The 23,139-nt window shown below is 42.2% G+C and overlaps 2 protein-coding genes across 3 annotated transcripts; both read left to right on the top strand.

The window, feature by feature from the left end:
• Positions 1-2,973: 2,973 nt before the first annotated feature.
• LOC146982932 (uncharacterized) lies at positions 2,974-4,025 on the top strand. The gene is made up of 2 exons (XM_085784208.1): positions 2,974-3,148; positions 3,297-4,025. Exons 1-2 carry the CDS (start codon positions 3,078-3,080, stop codon positions 3,766-3,768), a joined length of 543 nt encoding a protein of 180 aa, XP_085640334.1. The 5' UTR covers positions 2,974-3,077; the 3' UTR covers positions 3,769-4,025.
• Positions 4,026-10,337: 6,312 nt separating this feature from the next.
• On the top strand, positions 10,338-22,639 carry ccnf (cyclin F). 2 transcript variants are annotated; one of them, XM_085784207.1, is made up of 17 exons: positions 10,338-10,612; positions 11,480-11,634; positions 12,264-12,370; positions 12,994-13,061; positions 13,242-13,438; positions 13,589-13,642; positions 14,063-14,167; positions 14,360-14,437; positions 16,131-16,285; positions 16,806-16,970; positions 17,184-17,307; positions 17,407-17,587; positions 17,756-17,843; positions 18,867-18,966; positions 19,078-19,211; positions 20,214-20,392; positions 20,712-22,639. In XM_085784207.1, the coding sequence occupies exons 1-17, from the start codon at positions 10,600-10,602 to the stop codon at positions 21,155-21,157; spliced, it is 2,349 nt and encodes a 782-aa protein (XP_085640333.1). In that variant the 5' UTR covers positions 10,338-10,599; the 3' UTR covers positions 21,158-22,639. The 2 variants fall into 2 exon arrangements, with proteins under 2 accessions (XP_085640333.1, XP_085640332.1); XM_085784206.1 differs by having other exon boundaries at positions 10,382-10,612; positions 13,589-13,646; positions 14,067-14,167.
• The last annotated feature ends 500 nt before the right edge of the window (positions 22,640-23,139 follow it).

The following is a 23,139-nucleotide window of genomic DNA, read 5'->3' as shown; positions in this document are numbered from 1 at the left end:
ATGATGTTCATACGTTTTATTGCCTGTATTTTCAGTTGGTCTCATTAATATTTTGAACATTATAGTTTTTTTTCTTGTGGTTGAATTCTATTTTGATGATTGTATAATATTTAAATTAATAATTTTTACTACATAACCCTCTAGACGCCAATTATTTATACTTAGTGACATGCCATTGAAAAGCCTGCCCTAAAGGAGTCTTCCAGCAGGTGGCACCCATCTCACAGAAGAGGTGACCACAGAACTCACCAGCAGGTGACAAATGTTAACCACTTGTTTAGTTATTACTGCTGCATAAGTCATTTTTTTTTCTCACCATAGTATTTCTCCATATGATGTATCTGACTTCCATTCTGGGCTTGTATAATCTGGCATACAGTGAATGATAGATAACACATATGGGGCGAATACTACATGTCTGCGGTCTGCGAAAATTGGATGTCTTGTTTTTGCGCATCCCAAATGTGATGTGAGGGTGGATGTGAGATGCAGGAGGGCTTGGAGCGGCCGAAAAGGCTCGTGCCCACAGATGACGTGTGGATGGCACAGCCTGTGCCAGACTGGGCGACAGGTGGCGCTGGGTTCACACAGCAGGACGTGGGTGTTTGAGCCCTGCTGCACCAGCCCTTATGGACACACAAACGCGGGGACACGCACACCCAAAGCTGGCTGAGTCACAGAGACAATGCACTTTGGGGGCCCAGCTCCCTGTATGTCGCAAGCTGGAAATGGCATGTTTCCCTGAGGAGAAAGAGAGAATAAAAAGAAAAACATGAAAAGGAAAGGACTACTTGCAGCTTAAATAACAAGAGCACTTTAATTCAAACAACTGCTCCTGACTTAACCGAGATGTACACACACATGTTCCCAAGGCTTTACTGTTCCAACACCACCAGTTTCTCACTCCCCGTGGACTGCAGCCAAGTCATCTGTATGGGACTGTAGCAACGTGCTGCAGGATCCTGGTCCGCCCATATAGTCTTGGATCAGTCTGTGTGAAAGGAGTAAAGGAGGAGGCAGGGAAGCATCCTTGAGATCACGTCAACACCACACAAAGGGTCCGGTGGGAGTGGCGCCTACGCAACTCAGCCTTCCTGTGACCTGCATACATCAGCTGCTGCCTGGTTCTGGCTGTCACCAACAGAGCTTTTCCACTCCCACCACCATGGCCTGGCCCTGCCCAGGTTATCCATGTCTCACGCCTTTGTCCCATATTTCTCACGCCTCTTTTTGTCTCATAATGGAAGATCCAAAGAAATTTTACTTTCCATGGAAGAAGCTTCATTCCCTTTTCCGTGGCAGTACAGCTGTATGTCACACACGCTCACAGGGAATAACAGAGATGAACAGCCTCTTCTTTGTCATACACATTCCTTCCTACTTGTTCACTTGTTTCACCCTTTTAGTTTTCACTTTTTTTTTTTAGCCATGGTCCACTGGAACACTTGGGTCCAAGAACAGATCCACAGAAACCGAACAGTGCTACCAAGAATCCACTTCTCCTTCAAATGCTTATTTCTCCTGAGCATCTCTTTTCTCTTGCACCCAAGCCCTCACAAACACATTCCTCACTTTCCCTTTTTTTCCCTCTACTTTTTTTCAACTACAGCTCTGCACAGCACAGATTCTTAAATCAGGGTGATTAATAGTTAGATGCTGCTGTAGGTTTTATTAATTTTCTCAACCATTGCGCAATTCCAAAGACTCTGTTACGTTGTCTTTTCTGTAAAGGTACAGAATACAGTTGTCCTGTGCAGACAGAAGCATGCCAGGCATTTATATGAGAGCATTAAGCATCTCTTGATCTGATAATGGGTACCCTGTGGTCTTTAAAGAGCTACAGTCCTTTCATTTAATTCAAATGGGAAAAACCTGTTGCTAAGCTGAAGTCATGCAGGGGTTTTATAAGTTGCTTTTAAAACCCATAATCAAGACTTGGTGGTTGCTGTGTTGTCCTTCACCTACATCTTTGCTCTTTTACAACCTAAGATGTCATATGTGGTCTAAATCTATTTTTGTGGGGTATAACTTTCATGTATTTGAAAGAAGCTTGTTGTCTCATTACACATGTACAACCTTGGATACACTTGAAACCTCAGCATATCTTCACATTGTAACTCCAGTGGCATCAAATTGCCATAGTCAATATCAAGTTCATAGTTTTCAATTTTCAAAGGAGCTGGGAAAGAAAACAGAAGATAAGATGTTGCCCCAGTAAATCCAGCATAGTGCCTGAAGATAAAAACATAGACATTCAGCTGTACACACACTTTTATCCTTCCTAACACAGCTTTTCAGATCTGGGGGAGTAAGATTAGCAAGCTTAAGAGAGAGAGCTTCCCTGATTGATTTTCTTCGACCATACCAAGGGATTAATTACTACTAGGTTGCTTTTCATTCAGAAAGGACTGGCACCAGCAGCGTATGTGGGTGGGAAATGAATGGGGCTGTTTGAGTGTCACGGGTGTGGGCATACTCATTAGTATACTTACACTTCCATTATAGAATGAATGTTTTCCTACAAATCAGTGTGTTAAGGTGTCTGCTTGCACTTTAACAGAGGTCTGTGTGGGTGGTTGTAGGATATCTGATTGATGTGGATGTATTGTCCACGCAAGATCTGGTGGGGTGCAGCACTAGCACCATTACTGTGTAACAGCCATATGGAGGTAACACATCTGTGCTGTTGCAGTGTGGGATGAGGCGCCACTGCTTCCATTAAGGAAAAAGTAGCTTTTCAGTCAGATATGCTGAGGATTTCCAGACAACAGCAGGTTTCTTTATTACCCAGGAGAGGTTTTTATACTGTAGGGAAACAAAAAACAACCACGACAATAAAAAAAAAGAGATTGCAACTGGGAGGCAGTGATGGGGAGATGAAGGCAAGAGGGAGCAGTTAACTCTTCTCCCCTCCCCCTTCCTGTGCTACATCAGCCCCTATTCTCCCAGCTTCAATGTTTGACGTCACACAAAATAAGGCCAATCAGAGCACTTGGACTTCCCCATTTTTTCCTCCCTAGCTCCTCCCCTTCTGGTCCTTTATATATCCCCCATCACTACGTTCAGCAGAGTGTACAATGTGCTGCCAGAGAGCCAACAGACAGTGTAGAGAGAAACAGCCAGAGTGGGAGGGAGAGAAGGGGAAAGTGTGAGTGGATTTCAGCGCTGACTTAGAAGCCTTCATCTGACACGCTCCAGCCATTCCAGCTCCAGTCATTTCTCTCCGGTCTCATATAGACCTCCTTCTCCTTTCTTTCTCTCTCCCTGCCTTTGTCTGTCTCTCTCTGTTTCTCCAGGCCAGAGCTGACTACAAGCGTGATCCAGGAGACCAACACTGCAGCCTGGATTCAGGAGGATCCATCAGCCCACACCATCAGGATGGGCTGTACAACAGGCCACCTGGCGTGCCAACCTCAGCCCCAGAACAACTCGGGGCAGGAGGGCCAGGCCCTGGAGGCTGGTGGACCCAAAGTACCCGAGGTGCTCTCCTCTCTGGAGCGTCTGTCCCAGGCCACTGGAGGCATGGAGAAGTCCTGGTACCGCTGCATCTTTCCCTTTGGAATCATCTCTTTGGTCATTGGTGTAGCAGGGACGGGAGTGACCTACACCTATAATGATCTGCCGCAGACTAAAGTGGTGTCGGTGGTGCTACTTGTCATGGGTCTTTTGCTGTTGCTGATGGCCACGGCCTGTTGGACTGTCCATAAGAAGAAGAGAAGGAAAAAGAAAGAGGGAGGTTCATTTACCTCTGAGCAGTGTCCCCTGTGAAGCACACAGGGAAAAAAAGTTACAGGAACTTGAAAGTAGAGACATACCCAGGGTCGGGAGCTCAAGGGCTCACCTCCTCCCTGTGCCAAATCCCCTCTATTCTTTATCAAAGTTTGGCTCAGCTCGTGAAGAGGGCTGAGAAATCATAGAGAGTGGAAGGACAGATAAACAGGATGTTGAGGATCTGTTTAGTCTGTAAGGTTTGGACCATTTTGGATTGGCAAGGAGGGATCACCAATGCCTCTTTTATCATCAGACAGCAGGTGTCCAGTGTCAAAACAACCTCAGAGGAGACACACACAAATATGCACTGCGCACTGCATGCATATTTACACGCACGGATACATGGCCCTCGCAGTCCTCACTCACATATGCACAAGCAGTCCCAGTGTGAGCTCGCGCAGACACCTAACACGCTATGCAGAGCTGCTGCCGGAGTCAATGCTGGCGTCACTAGGCACGTCAGTCACAGCATTCCTCCTGCCAGGACAGGTGACTCTCCAAGAGGCCAGAAGTGGGCCAAAGACGGCAACCTGATACCCAGCTGAAAGAGCAACGCACCAGCGTCAGCGGCCAGCGTCATTCACTCGTCCTGTGACACCGCAGCAATGTGTTGGGGGCTTTTTTTACGCAATGGGAGAGTGGAACTTGAGTCCAGCAGGATCTTACTGGCATCTGTGTGGACGATGAGCTGGAGAGGGCAGAGGACCTTCTGGAGAAGTGGAAGGTTTTTTTTGTCTGTGCTCAAAGAAAGATTCTGGTAAACTTTTGAAGAAAGCAATGATTTGCACACATGGCCATGTCCATGCCAAGAAAGAGAATTGTTTATTAAAGCAACACACTCTTCAGGGGCCTTTTGTAGCTTCCAAGAGAGGAGTGTGACACTAACTTTCTGCCTGACTTATTGCCCTCCTGTCAATGCGGGCATTTATGCCCAGCCTTGTGTCTACGTGGGGCACCCCAACTCCACAGTTGGGCAGGCCAGGATTATTGAAGGACACTGCCCGAGGGGACATGCCACTGCAGGGACACTTTGACTGATCCTGCTCCCCTGTGGCCCCTCCCACTTGGTGCCTTGAGCAAGCACTCATGGAAAAAGGCTCTGTCGCATTCAACCGTTTCCATCTGAACTCCTGACAGTTTCCCCCCTTGCTCTCTCGCGCTCTCTCTCTTTACCCCAACATCACTCTCCTCATCCATCCCATATTCCATTCTACATCCCCAGTTTTTGACTTAATGCACCTCATCTACCTATTGTGATATAGCCCAGGAGGAAGAGTCTACAGCCACAATTTCAATTAAATGTGAGACCAATAAGTCCACAAATATTTAATTTTCTCTCTGTTCCAAAGAAAGTGGATGAATTTTTACAAGTGGAAAGGACATTTACTGAGAGCAAGTGGAAAATCCCCCTGTCCGTCTGAAAATATGGTACAAGGCTGTACGCTTTTGAATACTGATTACTGTTTGTGCTCGAAGTGACGCTGGGGTTTCCCTTTCCTATGCTTTTTCTTTGAGAGAGAGCTGCTGAATGTAGCTGCACTCAGCTCCACAGCTGTGAATAGGTGCTTTCTGTGGGCGTGTGGTCTCAGAGGATGAGATACACAAAGGCATTTTATTCTTGTCTTAAACATTCTTTTTCTGTCACTGAATGTAACGTACAGTGGAAAAAAAACATGCAAGGGGAATGTATATAAACTGAAAGGAGTCTAGACTTTGGACTAGCATTTCTTTACCTTTAAGTACTATCACTGATCACTGTTTAATCAATTCTGGCTATACCAGACTAGTGACGCTTGTTGCAGAGTAAAATGTGTCAATGCATTCAGGGGTAGCAGTTACCACACAATGCCAAAGACTGTCCTGAAAGCCAGTTGCCAATTACAAGGTTGCGATTGCCTGCCTGCTTCAATAGACAGCCAATGGATTAGACCATTCTCCCACCCTTTAACAGCTCACTGTGTGCACTTAGGTGTTCTGCTGCATACTGATTGTCAGCTGGTTAGTTTAAAGGGGAAGGAGGAGTAAAATGAGGAGGTAATGGTGGAAGACAAAAGCAGAACCCAGAAATTCATCCTTTCACTGTTACGTGCAAGTATAAGGAGCCATCCTTGTGGTTAGATGCAGTCAGCCACCATGAACAGAGCAGTACAACTCGGCAATGGCAAAGTAGACATGAGAGAAAATGCTCATAAAGAGTATTTATGAGTATGTTTTTTTTTGGCTCAGTGCAGTGGTATCCTCTCAACGATGTGACAAGAGAGAAAGCCCTGGGATTACATTACATTAGATTATTGCGGTATCAACATAGCAGGCTGTCTCGTTTTTTAATCTGCCTGTCTCTGCTATCTTCAGACCTGTTGGGTTAGTGTTTGTGGTAGTCCAGCGAGTGTAGATGGGTAGAGGTGAAATTGAACACTGACACCATCATTAAGTGTGGGCTGCCTAGTCACATATGGTGTTTGTCTTTTTCCTCAGAGAAAGATGTTCGTCATCTGTGGCTGTGAGAAAGAAAGAGAAAGGAGTGATAGGGTGAGAAACAGAGCGAGCAAAAAACACACAATTACTCACACTCTTACTAACTCTTATACTCTACCCTGAATTTTGGCATGTTTATCAATGCAGTTTTCACATGTATAGTACACATTTTACTATGCAGCCTAGTACATTGTGGTTGCATATTGTACTTGCTAATTTTCAAACTGTATTGTTTCAGCGTGTTGTCACTAGAAAATGCTGGCAGGTGACCAGAATATGTTTGTTAGAGATGTGAAGTGATTTCCCTTCTGCCTTCTGAAACATAAAAGGGAAAATCTACCTCTCTGCTGCGGGGGAAAAATATCCCTCACCCAGGAGACAGCCTTGCTGTCTGCCAATGCTGTTCGTCACTTCAGTTAGTGACACAAATTATATTTGTTTGCGTGCTCTCTAATATTTGGTGCTGTATATACAACTATTTTATATTTGTACTGTATATTTCTACATATGTGTACATTAACTGCTGTATTAAATGTTACATGAACACCATGGTCTGTGATGTTTGTACCTTGAGGAAACGCTCCCAAAGAGATGGGGGAGTAAATGTTGACAGATGAAGACAATAGACTAACACTGTTTTGACTCTATTTTTGAATGGTGCGCAAATGCAACTGCACTTCCATTAATATTGAACATTAAAAAAACTTTGCCTGATGAGAGCACCTGAGCATCCGCTGTTCTTGAAATTTTCGATGCTGTATATATAGACACATTGCCATGTGCTGCCCTGCCAGCTTGGAAGTCAGATACCCAGTGACATGTGGGATGCTTTGGTTGTTCAGAAAACAACCAAAGCAGTGGCGCAGTGTCGAGCAGAACGAATGACACCCCCTACTGGCAAAGTTATAAAAGAGGCAAACTTCCCACAAAGACACTCTGCGTGTTTTTGACATGAAAATATTTCTGAGTTGGATGGGTAAAAGGGTAATAAAATACAATTAAATGAAACATTTTCAGGTAACTTTGCTGGGAATCGGCTATGGGTGTGGAGGGAAGGTCTGAGCAAAGGGTGGGGAGGCCAGCGCAGGGGCAAAGTGCAGATGGGGTGGAAGTGGTCAGTTGGATTGCTAGGGTCAGCAGAGATTACAGGAAACCAGATGGGAGCAACTCATCCGCCTCCCAATCTCCAGGACTTGGCTTCAGACCCAAGAGCTGTTTGGCTTTTTATCATACTTTGAATTATACAAAATTGACATCAGTTTAATTTGCACCAGGCAGCAAAGCATGATATTATGAAGTCTGGATTTGAGCCATACTGGGTTCTGATTACTCTATTTATCATCTAAATTCCTGATTAACAGCATCTGTGTATTTGATGAGTCATTGCCAGCAATTGGCTCCAAATCGTACCTTTGTAGTAGGATGGAATTACTTTTCGGTTCTTCCCTATTACAACTGCTGGAGACAGGTGTAGATGGAAATCACACACATGTCTGGCTTGGAAGTCAAATGAAATCACAAACAAAATTAAATTAAAATGAAGTCCAAATGTTGGTGTCGTAATAAAGATCAATTGTGATGAGAAGCTGTTGGATTTCTGGATGAGAAAGAATAGGAGACATTGCAAACTGCCAACAGACAAGAAAAATAATTGCAAAAAGTTTCCTGTACAGTATTCCCACATGAATCATCTCTTTAACTTCCTATCTTGTCTTCATTCGTCATCTGCTGTGCCACTCTGTCTCTTCCTATCTCAAATGGCAGTGTTTCAGTACTAAACCTTTTTTTTCCCTTAAAATGTTTGATTAATACCTTGCTACATCAGGGGCAGCTCTTATGAATAAACTGCTCAGGCTTGTCACATCTTCTTCTCGGATCAAACTCAGTGACTTCCTGTGGGAGGCAGCATCTTTATAATGACACATCCTTTCAGTGAAATTATGCTGATAAATATTGGATGGTTGGAGGGGAGAAATTACAGACTTGGACATTTTATGAACACAAGCAGTATGATTTTATTGAAGTAATTATTTTCAATTTAGGTTAAATGCACCGGGCTATTTCTTTTCCCTATAGACATTATTGGTCACTTTGTGTTTTACTGACAAAATGGTTGCGAAGGGTTGGAGTTTCTATGGAAACAGTGACTGCATCCAATTGAGGATGTCACAGCCTATGCCCTGTCTGAGGTCACTCGGCTATGAGATAATTTGATCATTAGATATAACACTTCCAGAGGGTCCCATGCTTCAACTGCCACAGGGGAAAATAGCAGATTTTTTTTTTCCTTTAATGTCCATCACATCCAAGAAGTCAATATGTCTCAGTCTCAGCCTTTTGATTAGTTTTTGATTACAAAATGTCTTTAGATTTATCCTTTAGAAAAAATATACTATTCTCCTTATAGCATTGAATGGTAAAGGTTTAGCTGACCTACACTGTGTAGGTGATAATGAGAGCTGGTAATCAATAGACATTTAGAAAGGAACAGATGATTACTTCTGGTAGTGTACTCTCTTCCATTATGACCCTCCACTAAAAGACCTGCAATTGAGTGGACACTATATACAGCCAAGAGATTTGTCTATTTATTCCCAAAGGGGATCCAACACAATGGTCTTAATCATCATGTCATTTCCTCAGAGGCAGCTGCGTCACAGGCCGGAACAAATCTGTTGCTTTACGCATTTACCACATTGATGAATTGATAAGCTTTCTATGCGTGTGTGTGTGTTGTGTGTTTGTGCATGAGAGAGAGAGAGAGAGGGAGAGAGAAATGGCCAAAAGGACACAGCACCCAATAGCCTATAGCGATTTCTTTTTTGTTCCTTTACACAGAACACATCAATAATATAAGCGAGTTTGCTTAAGCGGGTGGTCCATTCTTTGTACATAACCTTTGTGCATACTTAGGTTTATAGTGAGCTTCTTTTTATTTTCCTATAACCTTATGGGGCCCATTGCAATTTAACGTGGCACGCTCTGCAATGGTTAATGGGCCTTTGGGCCAAACTGTCTTTCCAACTATTTAATTTTTAATCATGCTTTGATACATTGGTACAATTAATCTACCGGTGAGTCTGTTTTTTTTGTTTGTTTTTTTTTGTTAAAGGGAAAAATGTGTCACAACATTGTTGTTCATTTTCAGCACCATAAGTGTTTTACTGCAACAGAGACACCCAGGACAACAAATTATATTCCTCTCAAGATGTAAAGGGACATGTTTGTTTGGTGGAAGAAAAGAAGAGAAGATTTTTTTTATTTCTTAAGTGAAAAGTCAAAATGACCATGCAAACTGAGCCATAAAATAAATAGTAATCTTCACTCTCACTAAAATTAAACACATGGGCCAAGTTCTCTGTAATATTATATTGACTCTGAGCGAATTCATGATATGAAAAAGCTTTTTTCAATTAATTACAGCTGCTTTTTTATTATAGGCCTAACTTAGACACACACAGACACACACACACACACACACACACACAGACACACAGACACACACACACACACACACACACACACACACACACACACACACACACACACACACAGACAGAATATGTTATGAGGCTTGGTGACCTCTAAGGTTCATTTCAAGTGAACTCTTTAGGCCTGAACGGATAAAAAATTGAATAATAGGCTACACACCATGAAAATAAAGACAAGATGCACCACTTTTAAATATTAATGTAGCAGAAGGACACAGTTTTCAAAACGGTTTCTCTGCTAGTTACCTGGCTGGCGGTGACCTGACTTGTTCCTGTCTCTTTAAACGAGGTACCTTTAAACTTTAGTTTCTGTTCAACTACATGTCCCACAATGCACAGTAATGGGTGGTTCCGTGGACGCACTTCATATTCAGGTCAACCAATCATACACATCCGCTGGCGAGCGCGTACTTCGAAATTGCGTCACGTTGTCCAATGAGCTTCTTACATTTTACAGTTTATAAAATTCGACCAACCAGCGCCGACAATGCTCACGCCGACCAATCAGAAGCCCGCTATGGGACAGATGGGCGGTAACACGCTCGACCAATCAGATTGAATATACAGAGTTTAAACGGTGAGCGCGGGCGGTCCTAGAGTAGCTGTGGGGCGGGTCGAGTGAGTAGAGAAGCGTGCTTGAATTTGAATTCAAGCTAGTAGTAAGAACTTGTTAAGATATCAGTAAACTACTACAGCACAACAGAGGCAAAGGGGCTATATTGTTACTCTGTCTATCTTAATACCTGGTGAAGTACTTAGCAAATAATAGTATCGCCGCGACGTTGAAAACCACTGCTCGGTGTTGTAACGTTAGCTAACGTTACAGGCATCGCTGCTTCAAGAGACTATCACTGTACTTGCAATGAAAGCGGGCGGTAAGTAACTTTAAAACTTACTTCTTTCTCTCTTTTTTTGATTACTAGAAATATGATCACGACTTAATGTAACGTGAGTGTTTGCAGATCTGTTATAAAGTTTTGCAATTTGACAAGAGTTAGCACCGGGTAAGTAGCTACTAACTTAGCCAGCAGAAACGTTAATCGGCGTAGCCATGGATTCATCCTCTTAACTCTAGTTTCAAATGGATGTCGGTGATATTTATATAAAACGTGTCTTACTTGGGCATTTTTGGCGTTTGTGGCGATTAAAGACTATAATGTATTTTTCAACTAATCGAAACTAGGTCCTTAACTTACTGTTAGAAGTATTTGAACCACGGGAGGGAAATTTGGGCGCTCACTTGGTTTGACTTCCCAGTCAGATATGTTCAACACCTCCCTCGGTAAGTTAGAAAGTTGTCAGTGCTCGAAAGAAACTATTATCAAAGGTTATTTAACACGTCTAGGGGAAATGAGCTCTCCAAGAAATCCAGCATTTTAGTATTCAAACAGAGTAGACCACCCGGAGACAGTTTAACTTAGGTTAAGTTAGTCGTTTTCGATGAGCAGCCATACTCTACACACCATGGTGTGCCTCACAACCAGCTAACAGACAGGATGCTGGCCTACTTTTAATTGAACTGCAAATACTGGCATTTTTGTGTGAATTAGTTTGCCAGGCCCGCACTAAGCTGTGAAATACTTTTGTGTTGTGTGTGTATATGTATGTACACACATGAACTCCGCTTGCCTATTTGCTGTTTGTTGGTCTGAATAAGAGAACCCCACTCAAAATGGATGGAAAGCTGCTTTTTGAAAATGTAAGTTATGAAACCTCAAACCATGATCCCATCTTCTTTTCAGTCGTCCACTGCCGTTGTTCAAAATGCTACTCGGTCCCAGCACGGAAGCGCGTCCGAAAGCGAACATCAGCCCTGACTTTGCTGTCTCTACCTGAAGAGGTGCTCCTCTGTGTGCTCCAGTGCCTCTCTGCAGAGGACCTGCTGTCTGTCAGAGCAGTGAGTGACCATTATACACACTAACACTCTTACTCAAACCTCTGGCATGATGTGTGTGCTATGTCATCCCAGATTTGTTTTGGTTTTGATTTGATTTGATTTTTATTTGTCTCAAACAAGCACATCAAAAGACAAACAATCTATGTAACAAGAAACAAAACAATGATGATACTGTGCAAGTTTGAGAAGGGGCTGAAGGAAGCAAAGCTTATCAAGTTCAGCCCCCCCTTACATTGTGATTCATGTCATACAGTACATCTGTAGTTCCATACAATTCAGAAGAGTAAAAACATATTGCTTTAATATGAAATAAGACCATGATTATAAATAAAGAGTAAAATTAGCTGTCAAGTTCTTTATAGCTGTCCAAGAGTGTATGTTTGTACTTACTTTTAAATTGTTTTAAGTTATTGCACATTTTTATATCCTCATCTAGTCTATTCCACATTTTAACACCACAAAAATAGATCGCTAAAACTTTTCAGGGTAGAATGGATGGTAGATTGTTTAAAGTTACAGTTCCCTCTTAAATTATATATGCTTTCTCTGACCATAAACATTTAACATTTAACATTTTGATCAGATGACCCTTCTGTTTTAGGACTCATTTTCTTAACATCTGTTTACAGGTTCACTCCCAGCTGCGGGACATTGTTGACAACCACTCCAGTGTATGGGCCAGGGTCAGTTTCAGGGATACGTGGCCATCTCCCAACACCTTATGGCTATTTGAGAGGTAAGGTCATTTCTGTCAAATTCAAAAAAGGATATTTAATGAAATTTAATGAAAATACATCTGATACAGGATATAAATCCTCTGCATCAGACTCAAAATAATGACAATATACCATTAGAAATTTCAATAACCCATACATACAGTAATATCACTTAAATACATAACGGAATAATCCAAAAATAATCTCCCACATTACCGCAAAGAAAAAAAACAAACAAATAAAAAAAACCAAGGATACTAATTCATAACCTTGCTTTATAATTATATTTAAAAAATCCTTATTTGACCAGAAATGATCAAGTCTGTTTTTAAAAGAGTTCACTGACGGAGCCCGCACTACATCCTCAGGAAGATCATTCCATACTTTTACAGCCCTAAGTGCAAATATTTTATGGACCAGTTTATACACCTCAATCATGTCATCCCTATGCCGCCTATAGACCAGAGTTGGCAGTTTTAAGTGCCTTAATCTTTCTTTGTATGTCATCCCATTCAGACCTGGGATTAATTTAGTTACTCCTCTCTGAACTGCTTACATTTTTTCAATATGTTTTTCTTTATAATATACGTATATATTTTTCCTCCACTTAATCTAATCTGTTTCTCTCTCCCTCCCCTCTCAGGGCTGCTGACAAAGGGAATTTTGAAGCTGCTGTGAAGCTAGGGATTGCTTATTTGTACAATGAAGGACGTAAGTTTAACACCCTACTACTTACTTATTCGCTATTTACCTCCTTTACTTATGTGAGTTGATTTCCTTTAAGTACATGTGACATCTCTTTTTTTTTTTAACGCTCCAGGCTAAATAGAAAATGGCATTTCTGATGAATGAAGTGATTAAAGCTTTTCATTTTTACTTTATCTCCATCAGCGTTGCTGAGTGATGAGGGACGAGCGGATGTATGTGGTCGCAAGGCTTCCCACTTCTTCAGCCTGGCAGAGGGCCTTCGCTCTCCTGGAGCAGATCCCTTCATCTGGGTGTTTATCCGTCCGCCATGGTCACCCACGGGCAGCTGCTGCAAGGCAGTGGTGTTTGACCGTCTCAAGGCCGAGTGCGACAGCAATGTGGTATGTTTTGCTTCTGATTTGGAGGAGAGGTAGCCATAATTTTGAAAATTCAATAGATGTAAATGCTTTAGGAAAATTGGATTTCCTACTTTTCTCTTATCATTGAATATTTCAATCATTCATCAGTGTATTTTTCTCTTGTCGCTACAGGAGAAAAAGGGGCCCCTGTTGCACTGTTTGGCCAGAGTTTTGCATCTCTTTGAAGTGAGTATGAAAAGGAGACTTCTGGGTGTGGTTAGCTCAGTTTCAATTAGCCTCCAATCAAGTGTAGATCTCCGTACAGAGGGTTGTGTGATTAGTCATCATGAGTTGCATTGATTTGATTTTTTTTCTCTCTTCTGTCTTCATATAACAGTTTATCACTTGCTTTACCTTACCTGTTGAATCTTGTCACTTGCTGCTCTGCCCTTCTTCATGATTTAACAGTATGACACATTATTTCACACTGCTTAAAGGGAACTCAGATTTGTTTTCCAGAATCTTGACACACCTTTTGTGTGTTTTGTGGGGAAACATGAGAGAATGAGACAATGACAGCTTTCCTCCTGTGCAGGGACAAATGATTTTGTCAGTGTGTTATGTAAGGTCGGTCGTTCTCATCTGTAATCCTGTACCTTCTTCCAGGGAGATGAAAGACGCTCAGATGCCATGTCTATGTTGGAGGAGTCTTCGCAGGCTGGCTGTCTACAGAGCTCCTACCTGCTGTGGGAACACAACCGTAAAACAGCTGTGAGTCTAAATTTCCCATTTTTGCATCTTTCTCAAAGATGCTCCTAGAAACATTGACAATAATGATGAGGGCCACTATCTTCATTTAAAACTTCAACACATACATGTTTCTCTATGGTGTTTAAAACTAAAATTGATCGATGAAAGGCTTTTATGAGAATGTCAATATCTTTTGGTGTAATTTAATTTCAGATTGCTGATCCAGGAAGGTACCTCCAGTGTGTCCGAACCCTCAGGGACTATGCTGGCAAAGGATGCTGGGAGGCACAGGTGCGTGACCAAAGCCAGATTATCATCTTGGACCTAGGGCTGCACGATTATGGCCAAAATGATAATCACGATTATTTTTGTCGATATTGAAATCACGATTATTAATCACGATTATACATTATGTTAGATAAAACATGTTTTTATTGCACTTTCTATTTGAAACAAACAATAGGCTATGTGAACAAGGCTTTCAGTTCAAAATAAAACGTAAAATAAAAATAAATAATAGCCTAAAATAAAATTTACCCAAGACAAAGGGCTAGCGAAAAATAAATGCCATTGCAGAGTGCAGAGGTGTCATTCTGTACAATGGCGTAGAGATACTTGTGTAAAAAACAAAAAATAAAAAATAAATCTGGTAGAAGTAGCTGCTGATTCAACTCCTTTACTCAAATAAAAGTAAGAAAGTACAGGCTCTGAAATGTAATTTCAAAGTAGGCTATAGGTAAAAATTAATTTTTGCCATCAATGATACACAGAGATGTGTGGGATGTGAGTCTGTCTAGCATGGACCAAAGCACAGCACGGGTGGTTCAGCAGCAATTTGGAACGAATTAAAAACATTTCATGAACAGACCAAGTGTTTTCACACAGGCAGCGTCCAGCAGGTCGGCCTAGCTCAACTGTGCTGCCACCAAAACGGCCATAGATCGCCGTTACCGGCCGTTATGATCACGGTCGGAACGTTTTATTTACACAACGTATGTAATTAACACCAAAACGGCCGCGTGGGGTGACGGGGTCTCGGTCCAGCTTCGAGACCACCCCGCAGCCCGACCTCGATCCGATCCAGAGCGAGACGGCGACAGTAGACAGCCTTTGGAGGTGCTGACTGACCAGACACAGACACACGTCATGTCTACTGTCACCGTCTGCTGCCGACATCGTCTCACTCTCACTTCAGAGTGAGATCCATACAGTCTGAGTGAGACGTAACACCGGGCGCAGAAGGTGACACAGTACAGCAGCATTTGAAGCTGCCGACTGACCGGGGACACACACTCTGGACTGTAAACAACATGTAAAGGGAGGATGTGCTCGCTTGTTAGTTAGGCAGCTTCATGGAGCCCTGACCTCTCGTTCGCCCCCTGGTGGTTGGCGGACTATTGGTTGAGAAAGCGCTTGATTTGATATGCAGCACAGCCCGTTTTTTTACATGTTAATAATCGTGACGATCATCTTAATTTAATCGTGGCAGCCAAAATCGTGATCGTGATTAAAATTCGATTAATTGTGCAGCCCTACTTGGACCAGTGCATTAATGCAGGAGTTAATTTTAATGTCTTGTGCACATTCAGTCTCAAGATGGCCCTCGATCAGTCTGCAGCTTTTATTCTCCCTTGGTTTTTCAAAGAAATAATTGTAATCTCACAAAAGACGAACTGTTTGTCTTTTGACAGCCTTTCATGCTCCTCCTCCATTTGTACACAGTTGCCAAGTGTTATGAGGCAGTGTCAAGAGGTCTTGACAGTTGTTGACATCCCTTATTTTTCCCCTCTCATCATCTTTTAAAGCCAAAACTGCGCCACAGAATCACAAAAAATATGACTCATCCGAATCACAAGATCTGTAATTACAGCAGCAACTAATGCAATACGCGACTGCTGTTTGTTTTACCGAGTGAATCAGTTCAACAAGTTGTCAAGTCATTTTGAGCTTCCCTTTTTCAAAGTTTGTCTTTTTCTTTCCCCAGCTCGCTCTGGCCAAAGTGTGCAGCAACAGCAATCCACTGGGTTTGGAGGCAAAGGCCTGCTCTGACTTAGTGGCCCAACTCTTCAGTCCCTCCAACGTGGCGTCGCAGCACTGCTCTCAGGCCCTGCTCAGACGAGGCATCAAGGACACCATGAGGTAGACAGGAACAGAAACTCCACCGTTATCAGTCTGTTGCTGAATAATATCTTTGTAGACAATTGAATGTTCCTATTAGAGTCATCGTGATGATGACTCACTGTTTTGATTATCTTGGCTCTCTTTAATGATATTACTAAAGAGAAGATGAAACACAACAGAGCTCAAGTGTACCAGTCAAAGGTTTGTCAGAGAATGAAATAAAAGCTTTTCTCTGTTAAAGAAGGAACATACCACATGGCCTTCAGGCAGATTTCAATTCATGATTTTGCCACCATGAATGACTTTTAAGATCAGATACTGTCTTGCTTGTTCAAGGCAGTTGCTGTTAACTTTTACCCTAGATAAACTCAGTCATGAGTGCTTAGACAATTTTGGTTCGTAATTCAATGCAATTAACCACATCCAGATAACTTGAAAATATTTTTCAGTGTTTTTAGTCTACAGTCTTTACAGATGTCCATTTTAATACTTAATTACTCCAATTTCAACTTGTCTCCCTCTCTTTCTGCCCCTGTAGGTACATCCTTGTGGATTGGCTTGTGGAGGTGACCACCATGAAGGACTTCTCTAGCTTGACGCTGCATGTGACAGTGGGGTGCGTGGACCGCTACCTGGCTCTTCGCTCCGTCCCTAAGGCTCGCCTTCAGCTATTGGGTATTGCCTGCATGGTAGTTTGCACACGGTGAGGATTTTGCATTCTCTGAAACGTTCAGGTTGTAATATGCTCTGAATACTGATTTAGGGATTATTCACCAATTTTGAAGCTGGGGGATTTTCAGGGCTTTTAGGATGGACACCAGATTAAAATGAAACAAAAATGATGCCAATTAAAATGCTTCCCCCTTTTCTTTTCTTTTTTTACTTTAATCACAATGTTTGGTTCTGTTCTTTTCAGATATATCAGTAAAGAAATCCTAACCATCCGTGAAGCCGTTTGGCTCACTGACAACACCTACAAATATGAGGACCTGGTCCGAATGATGGGGGAGGTCGTCTCTGTGCTGGAGGGAAAGATCAGGGTGAGTTGAAGAAATTCTCCTCTGGCAACACATGCTGACGCCAAATCGTCTTTGGGGGAATCCAAGCACTTGAATTTGAACATTACCCTTCCCTTTCAGAGACCCACACTGCTGGACTATGGGGAAGTGCTGCTGTCTCTGCTTCCTTTGGAGAGGCGGACCACTCACCTGTTTAGCTACATCTGTGAGCTGTCGCTGCTCTACTCTGCTCTCACCACACCACCACCCGCCAAACTGGCCTGTGCTGCTCTTCTGCTCACACGAGCACTACATCACTATGGTAATAACACATCTTGGACATGTCAGTTTGAAAAGATGCCTCATGTCTCTTCCTTGTAACACTGACATCATGCAAATGCTTTCAAACGGATCAAGATTCAATTTTCCATTGAATGTAAAATTAATGTTCACTTTGACTCATGTCTGTGGTCTCTCTTTCTCTCTGCAGCTCCTCTCTGGCCCAGTCAGTTAGCTGACTACACAGGCTTTTCCAAGCAAGACCTTGTCTCCCTTGCTGTGCTGCTTCATGTCAAGTGGTAAGTTTCTCACAGTGTGTTTTTACTGTATTGGAAGCCAAGCAATTTATTTTTCTCATCCTCATCAGCCAGTCCTTCTGGTCAAGGTTGTGGCTATACATGGGAGGAGCATACGTACATGCCTTTTCTTTTTCATTGATTCACTTCAATTAAACTAATCAGTAATGAGGACACTGGTTGTCAAAAAAGTAATAAAAAATACTATGACCTATTGACCTGTGTTTCTTTGGTATAGGTTTTGAGATTGTATAATCTGTACTGAAAATGAGAGGATTGTTGAAGATCAAAAGCTGATTTAAAATATCCATACAATTCACACTAAAACTAGCAGCCATTCCTGCCTTTTTATTTATTTGTAGACATGGTCCCTTCCCCCCCTTTTTTTTCAACTCACAACTCATCAGAGGCTACATATTTTATATATATATTTCCACTAAGGAAACAACATAAATACAGTCAGAAACATACTCGGTAGTTTACAAAAAATACTGATTATTGGTTTCATTTATTCAAACAGTTCATATGTATGACAAAGAAAAACTAAAGAAATGCCACTGAAAACATTGGACTTGATTTATTTGAAACTCTACCTTTGCTGTCACACGACTTCAATCTGCTTTCCTCCATGAAAAGAGATGTGAAGACCTGACTGATGTGTCCGGCTGTTTTCAGTATGCTCATATATTAGATTGTATATGTCTGATGATGACTAAGAAAATGGAGAGCCATTAAGGTTTCAAAGCAAACATGAAGTGCAGAGAGCTGCAGTCTTATGAAGGACAGTAGGAGGCATGTGTGTAACCATCAGTGAGTCACCACCTGAGTCACAATCGTGCCTCAGGTTAGGTCACCTTGATAGGTGAGCGTCGTATCGACAAACTGTAATTCACAAATGGGCAAGTAACAAGATTTGTCCTCAAGAGTTGATTATAGAGATAAACCGAGCAAAGTGGATCAAACTCGGTCGTTTTCTTTTCCTTCCAACCATCTCATTCCCACTTCCTTCTCTGTTTCTCTCCTCAGTTTCAGTCAAGATGTCCCCAAAGATTACAGGCATGTGTCTCTGACTGGAGTTAAGCAACGGTTTGAAGACGACTCCTACCGGAACATCAGCAAAGAAATGGTACTTTTTTCTTTCTTTTCTTTGGGAGGGGCTTCTCTAGAAATGGATTTTAATTGTTTGCATCATGTTAATCTAACTGGTCTCCAATTTTTTTTTTATGGCTTCAACAAGGTGATGGATTTTAAAGAACTGTGTCAGATCTTGGAGATTCCTGAGGTTGAGCCTCAGATGGAGCCACCCAGCCCCACTGGTCAACCTGCAGACATTCACACCTTCCTCGCCTCTCCATCCAGCACCAACAAGAGGTACGCCAGTTACTATACCCTAACATAGCATTTATTTATTATAGTGATGTGCAATATTGAGTGTGATTGTATAAATATACTGTAGTTGCACTTGATAAATCCAAGTATAGCTACCATAAACAACATGATATCTTTTAATGCAATTAAACATTTCATTCATTATATTGATATACTCCACACCTGGCTATGCAGCACATGCTGGACATAATAAATAGAATCTTTGTATTTCAGACATGATTTAAAGCAGAAGTAAGCGATCCGGTCGTTTTGGCTAATGCTGCGTTCCAGGCAGGCTTTTGAAACCGTAAATTACAGCTTCAAGTCACGACTTACGACTTTGTAGGGTTCCAGGCAACCCACTCGTGTTTTTCCGACCTGTTTTACCTGTGAAAGTCACTATAACGGCCACTCGTCACTTCCGACCCGTGAACTCGTACCAGATCGAACTGGTACGACTTCACAGGTCGGGAAAACACGAGTTACGGGCTGCCTTGAACGCACCATAACGTCTTGTCAGCCGCCGGAGTTAGCAGCCCCCGCCCTCGTCATGGATCTATTGGTCCTCGTCCCTACGTCACCACATTCAGGCGCATCCCTTGGCTGCACACACAGCCCTTCATGCCGTTCTCTCTCCTCATTGGATAAAACTTGTAGGATACGAGAAAAGTTTTCTCCTCGGCTCAGAGCAGAGCAGAGTGACTGACAGACCCGTGTTTCGGTCCAAACACTCTATGTAAGTGATTGCTGTCGGAAGATATAACTATTTAAGACTTATATTAACACAAAAATATCGCTTACTTCTGCTTTAAGACTTGCAAAGATTTTAGTTATAAGATACAACTCATTAGCAAAGTGACCCCTGCCCCAGCTTTTACTCTTGTACTTTTAGCAGTTCTTTGTCCTTGCTGTGGCAAAAATGTGTGTCCAGAGGGGGTTTGTTTGTGCCATCTGTGAGATGCTCCAGTGACTGTGTAACTGACTGCTTGTCAAATCTCTCCCAAGGAGACGCGATGACAGTATGCAGACCCACAGAGCCAGCTTTGTGGCCACGCCCACCGCAGAGCTGTCCAATCAGGAGGAGACGCTGGTGGGCGACATGCTGGACTGGAGCTTGGACACTTCCTGTTCCGGTTACGAGGGGGACCAGGAGGAAGAGAGCGAGGGGGAGAAAGATGGTGACTGTAAGTGTTAACAGAAGAGATAGGAAAAGTGGCTGACCACATTTATTCCAGTATGACTTGAAAGCATATAAATGACCTAATCATACCTGGAGGAGGATAATGCATGAGTCAGTCCTATGGTAGACCATTATGTGACTAAGAATGACTCTGCAGTTTTAATGTTCATCACAGTACCTAAATATAAGCCTTACTGTTATGCCGGCAAATGTAGATGGACAACGATAGCTGTACGGACTGTGTTGCTGACTGTAGTTTATATAAGATAAGATAAGATAAGAATGACTCATTGTTATAACTGACTTCTCTTGTCTTCCTATAGCATCCATGATATCTGTCGAACTGCAGCCGCTAACTGATGAAGACAGAAGACTAGAGCACTGCAGGGCCCTGTCCAGTGATGAAGACAGCTTCTGTGAAGCGGAAAAGGAGGAGAACAAGGATTACCAGGGAAAGGAGCCGCTTTCCGTCTCTACAGACCTCCACAGTTCAGGATACTCCTCTGTCCTCTGCGTTAGCCCTTCATCCACGTGCTCCTCGTCATCCCTCTTGCCTTGCACGTTCACCACTTCCTTGGGCGCAGCCTCTGCTAATGCCCAGCCAGGCTTCCGCCTCTTGGTGCCCATGCAGAGGCCCCGGGGGACCTCCAGCAAACAAGTGAAGAGGAAGAACTCAGCAGCACATAGTGGAGGTGAGGTGGAGATGGAGGAAGAGGAGAACGGGGAAGAGGACAAGTATTCTACTAGTGTGGGGTTTCTGAGCCTATAGACAGTGGTTATTGTAATGGCCCCACGCTGTTCACAGGCCACCAGTTCAGTCTTGAACCTCCAGCACTTTCCTTCAATTCTCAATGCTGTTCCTCACCCCTGTCAGTCTGCACTGGTCCGTCATTTGACAGAAGATCAAGAAGCTTTGAGGTTTCAGACAAGTAAGGGAAAATAAATATATAAATATGACTTACCTAGAAACTTGCCTTTCTATCACATTGCATTTCATCTACATGTTTACAGGTAAAATACCTCCCATGAACCTAGACTCACAGTCAGCTCTCAAACCACTGGAACATAACTCGACTTTCCTCAGGACCCTGGTACAATCGCTGCCGTTTCTGTTGTTTTACAGGCTTCTCTCAGATCATGTTGAGTAGTTGTGAAGAACCTCATGGACTTGTTTGGGGGAGGCGGGGTGAAACTTCATTGTTATGACCATATTTTGAAAACACAGCTACCATGTTATTTTGATTGTTTTGGTTATCATACTCTCTGATATGCACTGTCTATACAAGAATCTCTATTGTATTTGATGAATGTCATCAATAAGTGACTACTCTGTCATAGTCATCATTGATGAGAACGTGTATCTGGAGCCTAAAAATATGATTGTATTCATTCATGTTCAGTTTTGTCCTATGTTCTACATGTTTGCCAAAGGTACTGTGGTGTCATTTGTGTTTTCAGGACCATCTACTCCGAAAGAAACAGAGCTGTGAAATGAGTCTTTTAGTTGTCTGCATCTTCAATGTTTAAACCTGGAGCACACTAATCCCATCAGGAGCACCAGTCCAATATTAAGATGTTACCTGTTGAGATATTAACACATGTGCTTTTTATGGGACGAGCCAAGAACCACTAGCTGGTTGACTGTTGTACACACTTGATATCACCCAAGTGTTTGGTGCTCCACTCTTTAATTTATCAACTCTGAAGCAATGATGCAACAGAAAATGTGTACTTTACCCAGTTTTCTTCCCATCTGAATTAGGTCTAGCACTTTTATTATCACCGGAGGAGCACAATTCAATGAAATGTGACCATTTTATGCTTGAACAATCAATACTAAGGTATTCTTGAATGGATTTGTTTTGCCTCTGTGGAGAGAAGTGGAAGCTCAGACACTAAAAGAAAATGATTACTTGATGGGATTTTTTAAAAAGTACTTTAATATGCCTCCTTCATGACATGGAGTATACAATCTCAAAATGATTGTGACTGACTGATAAATGCATTTTTAACTGTTACTCCAGACTGGTTATCGCCTGTGTTTTATAAATGTACATAGTATTATATGTATAGATGGGGGAAAAAAAAAAAAAGAACATGCCACTACTACTTGAAATTGTATTTGCTTCATTCCAAAAAGGCAGTGTTTGTTGTGAAATGTCTGTTTTTCTACAGTACAGTGTTTCCTCGTTAGACCTGTTATGTGAATATGTCATTTTTGTATTGAGTTCAAGTAAAACAAGCCATCATGCATTTTTTGTCTGTGTCATTCTTCACGTGGGTAAAGTTAAAGTTACAATATTTTTCGCCCAAACTGATCCATGTTCAGTTTCAACAAGACTTGGTTTGGTTATAAGGATCTCATGAAGTTTTTGCAGTGTGCCACATTATCCTTTTCTCACCAAGCTGTTTTTCTTGGACCATGAGAATCTCAAGTGGAAAAAGTAAAGCTGCACTAAAGACTCTAGGGAGAAATCAAGTAAAATTTCTTAGAAAGTGTAGTTCAAAGTACCTTGTAGAAAAAGTAATAGCATGTGTATTACGTTGCAGCAGTGACTGTGTACCAAGAAAACTTTATACATTTTTTTTTCCTGTGGTAAAAGAAGAAAGATCAAACCTCACTCAGGCAAGACCTCCATTTGAACAATTCTAGCTAGCAAGCAAACTTTTTTGCTTTATGTAATCAAACTTGATGTTAGCTGGTAAAGTAATAGCAACACGTTTTCAGACAATCTAACACTACATTAATGT

The sequence above is a fragment of the Trachurus japonicus genome, chromosome 8, assembly GCF_045865225.1.
Source record: "Trachurus japonicus isolate A0001 chromosome 8, Traja_1.0".
NCBI classification, from domain to species: domain Eukaryota; kingdom Metazoa; phylum Chordata; class Actinopteri; order Carangiformes; family Carangidae; genus Trachurus; species Trachurus japonicus.
This window is presented reverse-complemented; position numbering and strand designations above follow the sequence as displayed.